Genomic DNA, 15,613 nt, shown 5'->3' with positions numbered 1-15,613 from the left:
TATTAAACTAAAGATTTACTTGGGTAGAGATTGTTTAATGAGATTTCTAGTAAAATTGTAGTAGCAGCCAACATCAGTGAGAACTAAGTGCCAGGCCCTGGTCTAAGTGTTCTACATGCCGTAACTGATTTGAGTCTGAGGACAATGCTGTGAGATGGGTACTTTCATACCTGTTTTACAAATGGGAGGGATTGAGGAACAGAGAGGTTAAGTGACTGGTCCTAAGGTCGCACCCCGGGTGGTTTTGCCCCAGAGTCTGTGCTCCTGACAAGGGTACTTTCCTGCTTCCTACACTCTACCAGTTTTCCTTCTTTTTCACAACATTTTTTCAGGCTACTTTGGTTCCCCTTTACATAATTATTAACCTCCTAAGCCTCAACCTGTAAGTAAATAAGGTGAAATATAGTTGTGTTAAATTAGTCTTATTATATGAGAAATATTTTTCCTTTTATGGTAGAGAAACATCAAGTCAGATTAGGGAGAAATGTGGATATAGGCCATTTTAAATGTGGAAAGTAAATTTCAAATTAATTTACTCTGAAGGTCAATTTTAAAGTAAAAAATGCTTCAAAATGATGTAAGTCATTACAGAAGTTACAGCTAGATAAGGTTCAGGGTTGTTCTGAGGTCTGGCTGCTTTATTTATTTTGTTTTTCTGACAGCAAGAGAATTATTTCCCCCCAATTACCTTTCATAAGTTATCCCTTTAAACTCATTTTAATATTTATTTTTATATCATAACTCTCTCCTGAATGATTTAATTAGGTAAGTGCTTTAATTCTTAACCTCCTTTAGGAATTTCCCTTCTAGATGTCAATTGATAATACTAGCTGAATATTCTACTGCCTCTGGGCTAAGGTAAGGCTAGCAAGGCACCTCCAAGGAAACTGAATGGGGGTCTCACTGTCAGTGAGGACCTTGCATTTGCATGATCCTGAAAGTGACTGCTTCCTTAAATGGAGCCCCCTTGACACCCCACCTACCTCATCCTAGTCCCAGCCCTGGATCAGAATATTGCATCATAATTCAAAATTATTAGCATCTTTTATAGTAAGAGTATGTAGTTTTAGCCTACTTAACAGATGTAGAATCTGGAGAAGCTTAGGAAATGTCCTAGCTACTGAGAAGTGGCACTGCTAGAAGTCAAACCTCTTGATTATAATTTAGTAAATTTCCAGATAACTAAAATTTTAGAAATCATTTTCTAGGCTCAAATGGTATTTGCCATACACATACCAAAAAAATCATTTACCGGTTTGCATTCTCCAGTTCATTTATTGGGAGATTGCAGCATGGATTACCAAGGGCAGTGAGTAAATGGTTTTCAGTGGCTCTGAGAAAGCCACAGCCAAATGATACGATGCTTGTCCTTATGCTTTTCCAGGCCACTTTTTGCAGTCTTTATCCTTGGACTCAAGGCACCAGTGTCCTATGGCCTCTGCTTGCTTGAAGCATCCCAACTCTAGCTATTCTCTAAGATGTGCTCTTTGCTGAAACGCTCATGCTCTAAAGCACCCTTTTTATGACTTATCCAGACAGAAGTTCCATCCTTGAAGCTGGTGATAAAAAGAAACAAATCTTAATAATTGACTTACTACCCGTGGGCTTGCTTATAAAATAAACTTGTTGAAAACCTCAACTAATGCCTAAGTGGTTGGGCCGTATAGAAGTCATTTTATGGGTTACTTTTCAAGTCTCTAGAGCAGGCAGTGTTCCTCCCAAGTAAAACTGCAGAGCACAAGTGAACGACCAGCTTACAACTTCTGGAAGTTTGCCAACCATACTTTAGAAAATTGTCCTGGATATATGCTCATTTTGCATGCAAAGGTACAGATTAATTCATAGCCTTGAATCCTACTCACTCCAGAATAAGGTGATAGACTGGCAGATATAGACTTTAAATAACCTGCAAAAGAGATTATGTGAAGTGAAGTGAAAGTCACTCAGTCATGTCCAACTCGGTGACCCCATGGACTATTTCCATGGAATTCTCCAGGCCAGAATCTGGAGTGGGTAGCCGTTCCCTTCTCCAGGGGATCTTCCCAAGTCAGGGATCGAACTCAGGTCTCCTGCATGGCAGGTGGAGTCTTGACTAGCTGAGCCACAAGGAAAGAGATTGTACATATCTACATCTCAGTATGAAATAATACCGGTCAGGTTTCTTACAGAAGGAGGGAGATCTTCATTTCTTGGATTCACAAACAAGGTGGAATCTGTAGACAGCATTGTGAAACAATCTGGCTTAAATGAATTTCCTCTCGAGTAACCATCACTGAAGCTCGTGATGAAGAGACAGCACAGCCATTCAGGCAAAGCGGCGTCATCACTGAATTTAAGGGGAACGTGACAGCTGAGTGTAAAACTCTTCTTCGCAGAGTACACTCCTCAAAAGCAGCTTCTGCCAAGTGGTTTAATAATCATACATTCACATGCAACTTTCTGTTTATAATGAGCACCATTTTTAGAAGCTGGGGATAGAGGGAGGGGCTTTTGATGACATGGATGCCTCCTGTATTATATTTTACAGTTGTGTAGTTTTATCTTTTAAGGAAAAATTCATTTATACTCAAAACTCCAAAATGGTAGGAAAATGAGAATTCTATATGTATAAATGATACTTATCCTTTGAGATCTTTATGCCTGTATGATTTACTTATAATAATGAATATTTACTGTTTCATTGCTCAACCATGATTAATTCTCTTCTCCATGAGATTTACCATATGTTGAATTATACTCATCAATTTAGCTTATATGCAGTTATTTTTAAAATTATATTAAATTGCATTATTTATAATAGAAGCTAAGTTAACATGGTACTGTGTTGGTAGAAAAGGCCAGAGAAAATTATGGTAATGATGTATATTGGGGTATCAATTTCGCTACTTCCAATTCTTTAAAACGAGACCCCTTCCAAAATAAGTAACAAATAATACATAGGATATATATTTCACTGTACCTGTAGAATTGATGTACTTGGACAATGTTGAAATGTTCATAAAGATATCCCAGGGAAATGGTATTTGATGGGAAGTGGTTCCCAGTGATCTGTATGTTACTAAATGGACTTTGGTTTAGAAATTGTATGTAAGTCAGTGTATAAAACAAATACCATGGGTTGTTTTTCTTAAAAGGAAAATGAGACTTCATAATAGAATAGTGCCTGGTAGAGGGAAAATTCCCTTTTACAATTCTTCTTCTCTATAATGGTGTAGGATACTGCTGAAAAATCAGGTAACCCAAGTTTTGTGACTTCTGACAATATTTACTGAAAAAAAAAACCTTTTATTACATCCAAAATAGCATTCCCATTCTTTTTTCTCTATAAGAATGTAGGAAAACAACATATTCACTGAACTGTAAAAGGAAGAGGTCATTTGGGAAAAACTGATATTGATTTCCAGGCAGGTTATGATAGTACTTTCAGCTTTGTATTGACAACCAATTTTCTCTTTCCAAGGGCATTGAAGAATCAAAACTTTGTGAAGGAAATATTGGTAATAACATGACAAAACACATGTGCCTTTGTTTACTGAAGAAAAAATATTCTTCTACAGATCGAATTTATTCAGTTCTCCATGATTACAAAAAGATGGATGCAATAGCCACATACCTTTGAAATGCAAATTTTGATTAAGCCTTTTTCCTGATTAATAATTACAGAAGTGTCATGTTAAATCTGTCCCACGTGACCTTCACAGCATGCCTCTTTCTATTTAATCTTTTGAAATAGAAGCAAAAGGGAGCTGTGAGCAGCCAGCAGTGCTGTCTCTTGCACACTATAGAAGCAAGAGCGTGGTGGTGTTACTGTGGGGTACCATTAACTTACAGAGGCGCTGCCTTTCTTCTTTTCCACTGCTTCCTCCTGTGGATCCCCCCGCTCCCCTCTGGGCCTCCTCGCTAGCCTTCAGGCAACGTTTGGGTGACCCATGAAGAAATGGAAAATCTTGCCGCTCCAGCAAAAACGGTTAGTCTTTACAGCTTTGTTGAACATACAAAAACATTATTTTGCTGCTATTTGCATGGAAAAGCTATTTTGTTTACCGTAGAATCAGAGTAATGGGTATGTTCACACAGTGATATGCAATGATTATGGTCTAATTTCACTGCATTTAGACATTTTTAAATAAAGTCATACTAGATTATCATAATGTGGTTAATATAAGAGTTTGTAACATGCAAACAAGTAATAAAGGATTTAATAATATTTATCTATTCCGCAACATTGGAAATGTTTGATAGCAAATATCACTTAAAACTCAGCATATTCCCAGGTAATGCATGTTACCAAACCCAATTAAATTTGTAATAGAATGTATAGATTGAATATCCTTTTTAAATGCAATCATTTAGCTTCTTGTACTTTCCCATCTCAGATACAAAGCTTCCTTCTCATCACCCCCATGAAAAGTGTCCATTTGGTATTAAAAGTACATGCTTAAAGAAATTCATGGTGACTCATAATTGTCAGCTTTTAAAAATACAGTATTATGTATAGTCATTTCTCATTTAAAGTAGCAAAGTTGGGCATGCCATGCATTTTATTATGAGCAACTTATTTTAATTTAGTGTCCTTTTCATTTGATTCATGTTTGAAATTGATTATTTAGCTTATGATGAATAGAAATGCCAGTGTTGTTTACTAATTACATTTTTACTGTAGTTTGTTGCACTTGGTCTTCTCTTATTGAGTTTTATTTGTTGCTGCTTGTTGAGACCCATTTCATCACTGCAAAGCTTAGCTGGAGGGATGCAGTTCCTTTGTCCACTCCATTAATTTACTTTGTACAGGATTTCTCCATCATCTGTATGTATACACATTTGTGCATTGTATATTTGTAGGTATATAATCAAAATTTTTTATTATAACTTATTATGAAAAATCCCACAGTTTTAAGAGTTAAAAAGGTTTGGAATGACCAGATCAAATGTATCATGAAAACTCCATATATCACATGTGTGTATTTAATTAGCCTAAATTAGAAATTACATAGGTGCCCTTGTAGTCGCCCTTGAACTCCTCAGTTGATTACTGTGGATCTGAATAAGGATCTGTGTATTTATCTTCCTGTGTCCTAATTAACATTTTAATAGCAAAACAATTTTGCTTCTACTAGGAAAAAATTTACTGTATTAATTTGAGATTAATTTATATTTATCTGCTTTATTAATCATTTCCTGCTGCTAACACAGAAAGAATCTGAGGAAGGAAGCTGGGCCCAGGTAGGAAATTCATATGCTTTAAAACAGTATCATTTAGTAGGCTATGAATATATAAAGTAAGAAAACTGTATGTCGTAATATTTTAAATCTTCACTTGGTTTAAGATTAGCTTAATTGTGTATTCAACTTTATTATGTTTAATACTATATAGGTCTTTTTAAATCACCATATTTTGCAATCAAGAAGATGACTGTCATTTTACACCTGGCCTCTTTTGAAAGGAAAATTTCCTTTATCCTTTAAAAGAACTACAATGTAAACTTCTTGGAAATCGCCCTCTGAATATATTTAATCAGGAATCATTTATGTTGGATGTAAGGGGAAGAGGAGAGATTTCAAAAAATTTGTTTGGAATCACCTATTCTTTAGGTGGCACTAGTGGTAAAGAATCTACCTGCCAATGCAGGAGATGCAAGAGACATGGGTTCAACCCCTGGGCCAGGGAGATCCCCTGGAGGAGGAAATGGCAGCCCACCCCAGTATTCGTGAGAAACCCCATGGAAGAGGAGCCTGGAAGGCTGTGGTCCATGGGGTCACACACAGTAGGACACGACTGAGTGACTGAGCACACACAAGCTTTATAGTGTAATGGAAACTGTGTGAGAAATGGAGTTGGAGGGATGTGGGTTAGCTTTGTGACTGCACGTCAGAAGTCACTCCCGTTTATTGAGACGGCATTATGAGCCAAACATCTGTAATTTGAACATACAGATATGTTTGTAGGGAAGCTGTTCCTTTTCAACACTTCTGCATTATACTACTAAACTAAAAGAATTAATGTGTTACAGGTAATGTGATTCAAACTCTGTATGAATTTTTCGGTAGTTATTACTAGGACCTTGCTGCTGTTGCTGCTTAGTCGCTCAGTCATGTCCAGCTTTTTGTACCTTCATGGACTGTAGCTGGCCAGGCTCCTCTGTCCATGGGATTTCCCAGGCAAGAATATTGGAATAGGTTGCCATTTCCTTCTCCAGGGCATCTGCCTGACCCAGGAATTGAACCCGCGTCTCCTGTGTCTCTTACATTGCAGGCCCATTCTTTACCACTGAGCCACCAGGGAAGCCCAGATACTACTAGGACCTACATTTAGTAACTTAGGGCTGCATTAGGTTTTTATTTTGCTAAGCATTTCATTTTTTAAGAACACACAAAATAAGAGGGACACCTCAATTTTAATTAGAAACACATGTTCTAATTGGGACTTTGATAAGGATCTGAATGGAAAATATTGTCAAATTAATAGAGAGTAATAATTCTTTTTAAAAATTGTTTTAGTGGCGATGGTTGATTTTTTGGGTTTTATTTTTGACTTTTACCAACAGTGTTTGGTAAGATCAGTTTATATTGTTATATTAAAGAATTAGATTATATTTTACTTTTTGGTCATGCTCTGATTCTTTAAACACAAAGTCTGTATTGACTGATATCTATAAAAGAGTGCATCAATTTTTATAGAGTCCTGGTTGCATGCTTCACTAGGTAACAACAGAGGCCACATAAAGCTTCAGCATTCTGCCCTCTAGCCTTGGGGCTCCTTTCTCCCTTCATTTACTGGAGTTTCTGTTTTCATGTCAAGATTTGCCATTACGCCACCGCACTATAAGAGTAGCATTGAAGAGAAGGAAATGGTGGCGTACTGACAGATAAAGATAAAATAAGTTGGGTTAAATAAATCTATCTATACAAAGTCAGGATCTTTCAGCTCAGCCTTTGTTTATATCATTCATTTTTAACTTTTGAATTTAAAATGTATTTTGTATAAAATGTACTTCCTTTTGAGAAAACAGAAGTGAGCATAATGATTCACTCTAGGCAAGGACCTTGTAGGCAAGGACCCAGACTTCCACTTTGTACAAAATAAATCAAATTTAGAGGCTAAATATAATTTCTGCTTCATTTCAATATATAAAAGAATTAAATATCAATTAAAATGAAGGCCCATATCCTCCAATTACCATCTCATTTTATTGGTTAAGAAACTTGACTGCTATAAAACAATTCTAGTGTCCGGTTTTTCTACAGACCCTGGCATATGGAGATATGAACCATGAGTGGATTGGAAACGAATGGCTTCCCAGTCTGGGGTTACCTCAGTACAGAAGTTATTTTATGGAATGCTTGGTAGATGCAAGAATGCTAGATCACCTAACAAAAAAAGATCTCCGCGTCCATTTAAAAATGGTGGATAGTTTCCATCGGTAGGTTTTAGGTTTTTTCTGAGATAATTTAAGTGAAAAAGTAATTAATGTATCTATTGCTAGAACATAAAGAGATATTTAAGAAATATAGAGTATGTGCTCTTTGAAACATCTGTGTACATCTACTTGGCAAAAATATCTTCATGTAATGAATTGCAGGGACTGTCTAATGTAGAGCTGGGTGCATATTACATGCCCAAAGATGACAGAATTAGACAGTACAAAATTCTCATACAGTGTGGATCTTTTCTCCCCCCTGTATCTTTAGGAAATTTCATGTTTGCAATTTGAATCTATGTGTTCATTGTAGAAAAATATTTATTAAGAATAAATTGATCAGTTTCAACTATAGATATATGTAGTTATAAATTAAATAACTTAGGGATATGCTAGAAAAAAATTTGAGAAGGAATTCTCCTCTGAAAAACATTTTTGTTTTTATATAAATCTTTCGGTGCTTTTGCTTATTTGTGCATTGATTTTCAGAAAAAAAAAAACAGTGAATAATACATAAGACAGTGGTAAGAACACAGAGAAGTAAATTGCTGTGATTGAAAATATGAAAATTCTTTTTTCAAGTTGTTTATTATCCAGGGGGTAAAAAAACACTTTTTATAATACCATGTCATAAATGTAATGTTATAGCCTGATCTCTTTGTAAGTCATCTGCAAAACTGTCAGTTGTATTATTATCATTTTATATATAGTTAATTATAGTAAATAAATATAAATCTTTACAATTTGGCAAACTATTTGCTCACATCCTGTCCAACATTTAATTAATGACTGAAATTAAAAGGTATAAAAATCACATATGTTAATGACATAAAGTTAGGATGAAAAGATAATAATTGAGATTCTTCAGTCAAATTTATCAAAATCTTTTGAATTTCAACAGTTGTTGACACTATTGGATTAAATTTAGTAGAGATAAATATAATACCATTTTTAAAAACCATTAAAATGCTTGATTGGGAATTCATTATTTAAAAGCAGTTCAATTGAAAAAAATATTTATAGTTGACACAAAAGTCTCAGTTCTGGTTAATGGCTTGACAGGGCATATCTGTACTGTGTTTATTGGCAGGCACAATAAAAATCCTACTCTCTGGTGAGATGACGACAAGAAACTGTATTCATTTATGGATATTAAACTGTGATAGAGTGGTAGAAGTCTAGGGGAAAGGAAGGAATTAAATTTAGATTGGATAGGGAAGAATTCAGATAAATTTACTTATGTTTTAACATATGTGATAGAAGAATAACATTTGCTCTCTTGAATATATACTTTCCTATTTCAAATAGGTGTAGATTATAGAGTGGGTGATTTATGTCCAATAGAAAAACATTGTATCGCTATTGCTCTATAGCACACACTGTGAGGCAGTGAGTTCTCTGTCCTTGAATGTTTAAGCCCTCAAATTCTGTGTGGTTGCAACAGATTTTTGCATACCAGAATTTCTGGTGATACACTTGTGCCTGTTTTGTATTCTTCAGTAGATCAGTTTTAGTTATTATTGTTATAAGAGAAATGGTTAACACAGTGATCAGGTTTTAAAAAAAAAAAAAAATCAACATTGTTAACTGGCCACAGCCCAATAAAAAATGTTTTGGGTATTAAAAAATATTTTAAAGGAAACAAAATTACTCAAACGGCAGAGTTCTTGTTTGTTCTGAGCTCTGACCTAAAGCAGGTAGTACTTGACTGCATATGACAACCTGCTGTCTTTGTAGCTCAGTTTTCCATATGACTGACATTGTTATAACAATATATATATATCCCCTTTATAGCACAATTTTGCATTACATATAAAAGTCTGGCAGAAATTAGGCAAAGAGCCACTGGTTTAATCTCAAGCTGGCTAATGTCTATGATGGTTTTCATATCAGTATTATCTGGTATCCACTGAATTAGTTTAATTGGCCTAACATAACAAAATGCCACAGACCAGTGGCTTAAACAAGAGAAATTTACTTTCTTAAAGTTCTGGAATCTAGGAAACAAAGTGTCAGCATTGTTGGTTTCTTCACCTTGACTTGCAGACAGCTGCTTTCTCAGTGTATCCACACGTGGTCTTTCCTGTGCATGAATACTTCCCAGTTTTCTGTGTTCTAAATTTTCTCTTCTGTAAGGACACTGGTCATACTGGATTAAGGTCTACCCTGATGTCCTTATTTTATCTAAATTACCTCTCTTAAGACCCGATCTCTAATTACAGTCACATTCGGAAGTAGGGTGGGTTAGGGCTTCAACACAGGAATTTGGGGGAACACAATTCATCCAATAGTAGCAATTAATGTAGTTTTTTTTTTTTTTTTCATTTTCCTGATTCTGAACTGTTTGAACTCAGCATTGTTTTACTAACAATGCTTAGAAGTGCATCCAGCATGTAAGAGTAGCCTGACCAGTGTATTGTGTCTAAGTGAAGTGAAGTGAAAGTCACTCAGTCATGTCCAACTGTTTGCGACCCCATGGACTATTGCTCACCAGGCTCCTCTGTCCATGGGATTTCCCAGGCAAGAATACTGGAGTGGGTTCCCATTTCCTTCTCCAGTGTATGTCTTTGTCTATAATTCTAAACATTTAAGAAATCACTAATAATCAGTGCTCTTCATTCTTGAGGCCTAGAGATTCTTTCTACCTACTATACTCTTCCATAACCTTTATATATAGTGTCACTGAGTCTTCTTTCTTCTCTTCAAACATCTCTGGGTTTTGGATTTTCTTTTCATGCTTTTCATTGTCTCTATTGTGACCATAATTTTGACAGCCTTGATTCTTCAACTTATTTCCCTGTTACCTAGAATTACCTCTTTTTCCCAACTCCTGTTTTGCTATCATATTCATTCTTTCTTAAATCAAAACCTTTAATGTTTTTCTCCTTTGAAAATTGTCCAGTAATTTTCTATCACCTTGACATGTCCCACATTATTCTGAATGCATGTTTTTCTTAATGTAACCCCATTCTCCGTGTGAAATCACATTCCTCCTTATTTCCTGACATGGATTCTCAACTCTGGACAGTGGGTCTCACTATCACCACATATTTAACATTTCATCAGCAATCCTATGTTCATGGTGCCCCATCATCTTTCTCTGCTTGATCTTTAAGGATCAGTCGGTTCTCTGTTCATCCACAATATCTTCTCCATAGGGAGTTCCATTGTTTGTTGACTTTTTCCTTTCACATACTTCTCTATTACTTAAGAGTTGGTGGCCATTTGTTATTTGCTTCTATATGTTAATACTTAACTTACTCATATTTTTATATTATTTTTCTCATCATGAAAAGGAGGGTAACCATTTCCTATAAATTCCTTCTTGACTCCATAATAGTGACTCTCTTTAAGTTATTTTCAAGTGAGTAAGATGTTCATTTGTCTTCAAACAATGCTAAAATAACTTAACAGAAAACAAAAATGTGGATGAACAACAAAATCCAAGATTATTTTAAGACTATGCTTAATTTATTTAAAAAATACTTTCTTTGCTCTTTAGAAACACTGAGGGCTTAGAATAACTATAATTTTATTTCCCTATAATCCTAAAGAATTTAATTACAGATATAACTTATTAACATGTTGTCAAAGAAGTAAGGCATAGTGTTGACTGTGCTTAATCATCTACTGAGTAAACTCACTGTGTTTTCTCCTTTTTTAAAAAAAATAACAGAACAAGTTTACAATATGGAATTATGTGCTTAAAAAGGTTGAATTATGACAGAAAAGAACTAGAAAGAAGACGAGAAGCAAGCCAACATGAAATAAAAGGTACTATGTCTTTCTTTCATATCAAATCATAAGTCTTTCTTTGGGGGGGTATTTTTAGTTTTCATTTTTTTTGTGAACCTAAAATGTTGTATGCATTACAGTTGTCATTAAAAAACATAAATATTCAACTAGAAGTATCATCATTATTTCTTTTTCATTACTTTTCTGGTTAAAACTCAGAAAGGGTTATCATCATTATATAAGATAGATATTCCATTGGGGGCATATTCTTGATTTTCTGAATTGAGGTCTGTTCCTCTGAACCTATTAATTCTATTAATTATACATTGCTTATCCTACAGATGCCTCCACATAGATATTTTTGTCAAACTTTTAATAGAACCTTCTTATTATGATTCAGAGAAACATGGTATATAATTTATTTATAGCAGTTCATCTTTGACTTGTATCATTTGATTTTATTTCAGTGCCCAGAGATTTTTTCTGTAAGACATAGAAATTATATAGGAATTTTAATATAGAAGTTACAGAGGGATTTTTTCCCATGAGACTAATTCACTAATAATTTTAACTAGAAATGGTTTTAGAAAGATTACTGGCTGCTGCAACTAATATTTGTATGAAAATATTTGATTTGAATTATAAGAAAAGACACTCCCTGTAACAGACTTAGTAGAAAAGTACTGTATTTAGTAACTGACCTTTAAACATTGAGATACACCTTAGTATACAGAGGAAAGAACTGTTTAAAAAGAACAACATGTTAGGTCTTACACTTGTTAGAGACCACTTTATTTTTATTATTGTTGTTGTTGAGGGAAAATTTAATGACTTGATGTAAGATATAAGTTATCTATAGGACTTTTGGAGTGGGGGGCAATCATGTCCTTTTATGTCTATTTTTAATGGAAAAAAGGCCCAAAGTTTTTGAAAAGAATTTTAAGTATAAGCAAAATGAACTTATAAGTTATTATTTGTTTGCTATTTCCTGGGAGTTTATATTTAGAAGTATTTCATTGAATCCAGTAAGTATTTGTAATTAATTTTTCAAAGTTAGGCATGAGTTTGTTGTTATTTTCACTGCCTTTAGGGCTTACTTTAGATATGAAAACAGTATATATTACATGTTATCCATCTTCCCCATATTAAAGTTTAGCACTGTTTTATTCTTTAAGATGTTAGACTTCTGTAGTTTTCATTTGTGATAAGCATTGTCAGAAATTACTTTTACCTTTGGCAGTTCTTGGACAGTACATTAGTTATAGTTGAATTAGTCTGAATGCCTGTGAAGGTGATTGATTAAAAATATTTTTCTATAAATGGTTCATTGGAGACTAGACAGACACAATGGATTTCTTGTAACACTTCATTGGACTCATTGCTTAGGAGCAAGAAAGTGTTTTTCCATGATCAAAATTGAGTTGTTTGATTTCACTTTGTTTTGGGGACCCAGGAAATTGCAAGCTATCTTTACACCACACTGTTCAGTTGAATTGAAATTTGGGGATTAATTGGCCAAGAAAGACCCCAAAAGGAAGTCTGTGCTTAACCTAACAAAAGATGTTTTAGCACACAAATAGATTTTACCATGGGATATGCCTTTCTGGTTTTCTTTTTGAAGTGCTTTTTTCCAATTAGATTTTATTATGCTTGGTTTCACCACGGAATGCTTCAGATATAGATGTTTTTGGCACTACATCAAATATTATATTAGTACTTGGCAATTGTAAGCATAACTCTGAGAAAAACTGCCATGATTCACCATGATTATACACAGGCAACTCCATGTGTGATGTAGCTGTGAGTGAGATCATAAAAATAACCCATTTCCTGTGACTGATCTGATGACATTTACAGGAATAACTCTTGACTATGACTAGGGGTCTCTGTTATTATCTGAAGTATTTATTAACCTTGACCTTAATAAACAGCTTTCTGAAGTGAAGAGGCCATGTGCATATCAAGGATCTACAAGCATTTAATTTGTTGCTAGGAAACCATCAACACTGATCTCTAGCCATTTATTGTTTAGGTCAAGAGGAACCTTACAAAGCTTTAAAGTCAGAGCATAAGTTTTGCTTCGAAACAGATTTATAGAATGGGATCTAATTTACAAAATGAAATAAAAAAAAACTATGATGTTCTGAAGAAGATAATTTGGAAGTAGTATCTTATTTACCTTCAGCCTGTAAATAAATGGATTATTTTATATTTATTATTTCATAAACAGCTATAGGTGTGTCAGTGGAATTTTTGGTAGACATATATTTATAGAAATATGGTAACTATATATGTCATAGACTAACAAAACATAGACCCAGCTCTAGAAAAGAACGCTTTCTATTTACAAATTTGTTTAGCATAAAAAGAACTTGACATTTTTGTTGAACTGTTGTGCCATTAGTAAAAATAATTACAGAACTGTTACTGCCAACCATACATACCTACCCAACTTTTGAAGTACAGTGTGGTATAATCAGTAGATAGAACTACAGTAACTGATTAAATGTAATCAAAATATAATACGACCAACTTACATCCTATTTTCTGAGGTCTAACACCACAATGGAAAAAGTTAATGAACACAGAGGAATGCATATACTTTAGGACTGACCCAGGGAAACCCAGTGAATATACATAGTATAAAATGTCCTTAGATAGTAAAGATTATTACTGAAGTCCTTTGCTTTGATGAAGACATGGGGAAAGAAAGAGCTAGAATTCTGAGACAGTAAACACCTACTTCCTGAAGAAATTCATTCTGCCTGGGCTGGAGCAAGATATAGTAAAGCGATTCTGAAAAGTGGGCATTTTGAGTCTTTCCTCACAGGTTTCTCATTAAACCAAATCCAAGAGAATCTTAGGGCCTTTGTTTTGAAATAAGATTGTTCAAGCCACAATAGGAGTTAAGTAGAATTATGTGAAGTAGCTATGCCTTCCAGATTCATATGCAAATACTTTACCATCACCATGGATTGGCAGAGACAAAAAGAATACAAACTAATCTGAGGAATTTCTACTTCTGACTATAAATGGAATACATTCAATCAGATCAATCTTCAACCATGAACAAGTAGAAAAACTAGGTCAATCAATAAACAGATGTTTGAAGGCAGCAGAAAGCAACTAAGACACCCAAGCCTTGAGAAAAAGAGAAATGTGTTGAGAGGTAAGCCTGTAGCACTGGGGGTTTTAAATTGTGAGAGTGGGTATTTATTTAGCAATATCTGCTAACATTAAATGTATGTATATAACATCAATTCTATCATTTGCTACTCAGTAGCTATATATATATTCACAATATACACCAAAATACATAAATAAGAGTGTTCAAAGCAGCTCTATTCTTAACCCACAGTAGAACCCACATTTCCATCAACAGTAGAGTGGATCCATCATGGCATAATCATATAATGGAATATTAAATAGCAATGAAAATAACCATAGCATGGGTGAACCATATATTGAGTGAAAGACACAAACACAAAAATACATGGTGCATGATTTCATTTATAAAAAGCTAAGAAATCAGACAAATCTAATCTGTGGTGAGAATAGTCAGAATATTAGTTACCGTTGGAGTGAGGATAGTGACTGAGAAACAACATGAAGGCCTGGTGCTGAGGTATTACTGCTTTAATATTACACAAGAAATCCTAAATTGGTTATTAATTAATGTATTAGGACAAATTAGTATAATGTTTTTGAAATTAATGTATAAATACCCCACATACATATTAAAAAGAAAATAATATTAAGATTTTTGCAGATAATTTGGGAAATAAGCAGTTCCCAAAGTATTCTTTATACATTTTGTGGATAAGGTATAAATTTCACTCGAAAAGAAAAAAAATTTAAAAATTAAGGAAAACTTACTTTTATTGCACTAGTAAACTATGGGCTTCATTTCCCTTTCTACAGGATTGAGAAAAACTCCCTCCACCCCCCCCCCCCCCGCCTCATTTTCCCTAAGTTCTTAAAAATTCTTTTTTTTTCAGTGAAACATTCTGGTACTTCTATTTTGATGGTTTTTATATAGTATTCTGTCACTCATAATGAAAGGAAATGAGGAAAAAATAAAACTTTTGATATGTTTTGATACTTTTGATACTTTGATATGTTTTGGTCCAAATAAAGGTGTACCTAATATTTTTCTTTAAAGGTTTTAATTTTAGAAAATAAAATTCAAAGTATTTTATACCTCAGTAAAATACTGCTTTTCAACCTAAAAGGAAAAAAGAAGTTATGACTTGAGAGTCATTGATTTTTGGATTAATATGTAACTGAGAAATAGTGGGTTGACAAAATAGCAGTGTAAGTATTAAACTATTCAATGTCTGTTCTATCTTATTCTGACTTATTGCTTCAGATGAAAAAAGAATTTCTTCCAGTCTATGTAATAATTAGGTAGTAGTTTGAAGACCACTCTGACGAAGAACAATATTAAATTCTCATCTTGC

The 15,613-nt window shown here is 34.1% G+C and overlaps 1 protein-coding gene across 14 annotated transcripts in view; it reads left to right on the top strand.

Annotated features, from left to right (window-relative positions):
* Positions 1–15,613, top strand: part of PPFIA2 (PTPRF interacting protein alpha 2) — a 484,065-nt gene that overhangs the window by 457,303 nt on the left and 11,149 nt on the right. For 7 of the 14 annotated variants that reach the window (XM_043880465.1, XM_043880430.1, XM_043880427.1 and 4 more), the window contains 4 exons: positions 3,905–3,967; positions 5,194–5,223; positions 7,228–7,421; positions 11,095–11,192. In XM_043880465.1, coding sequence (XP_043736400.1) covers positions 3,905–3,967; positions 5,194–5,223; positions 7,228–7,421; positions 11,095–11,192 — 385 coding nt within the window. The remainder of the gene's footprint in view (positions 1–3,904; positions 3,968–5,193; positions 5,224–7,227; positions 7,422–11,094; positions 11,193–15,613) is intronic. The other 7 variants (XM_043880420.1, XM_043880449.1, XM_043880438.1 and 4 more) reach the window with 3 other exon arrangements.

The sequence above is a fragment of the Cervus elaphus genome, chromosome 3 (assembly GCF_910594005.1).
Source record: "Cervus elaphus chromosome 3, mCerEla1.1, whole genome shotgun sequence".
Classification (NCBI taxonomy): domain Eukaryota; kingdom Metazoa; phylum Chordata; class Mammalia; order Artiodactyla; family Cervidae; genus Cervus; species Cervus elaphus.
This window is presented reverse-complemented; position numbering and strand designations above follow the sequence as displayed.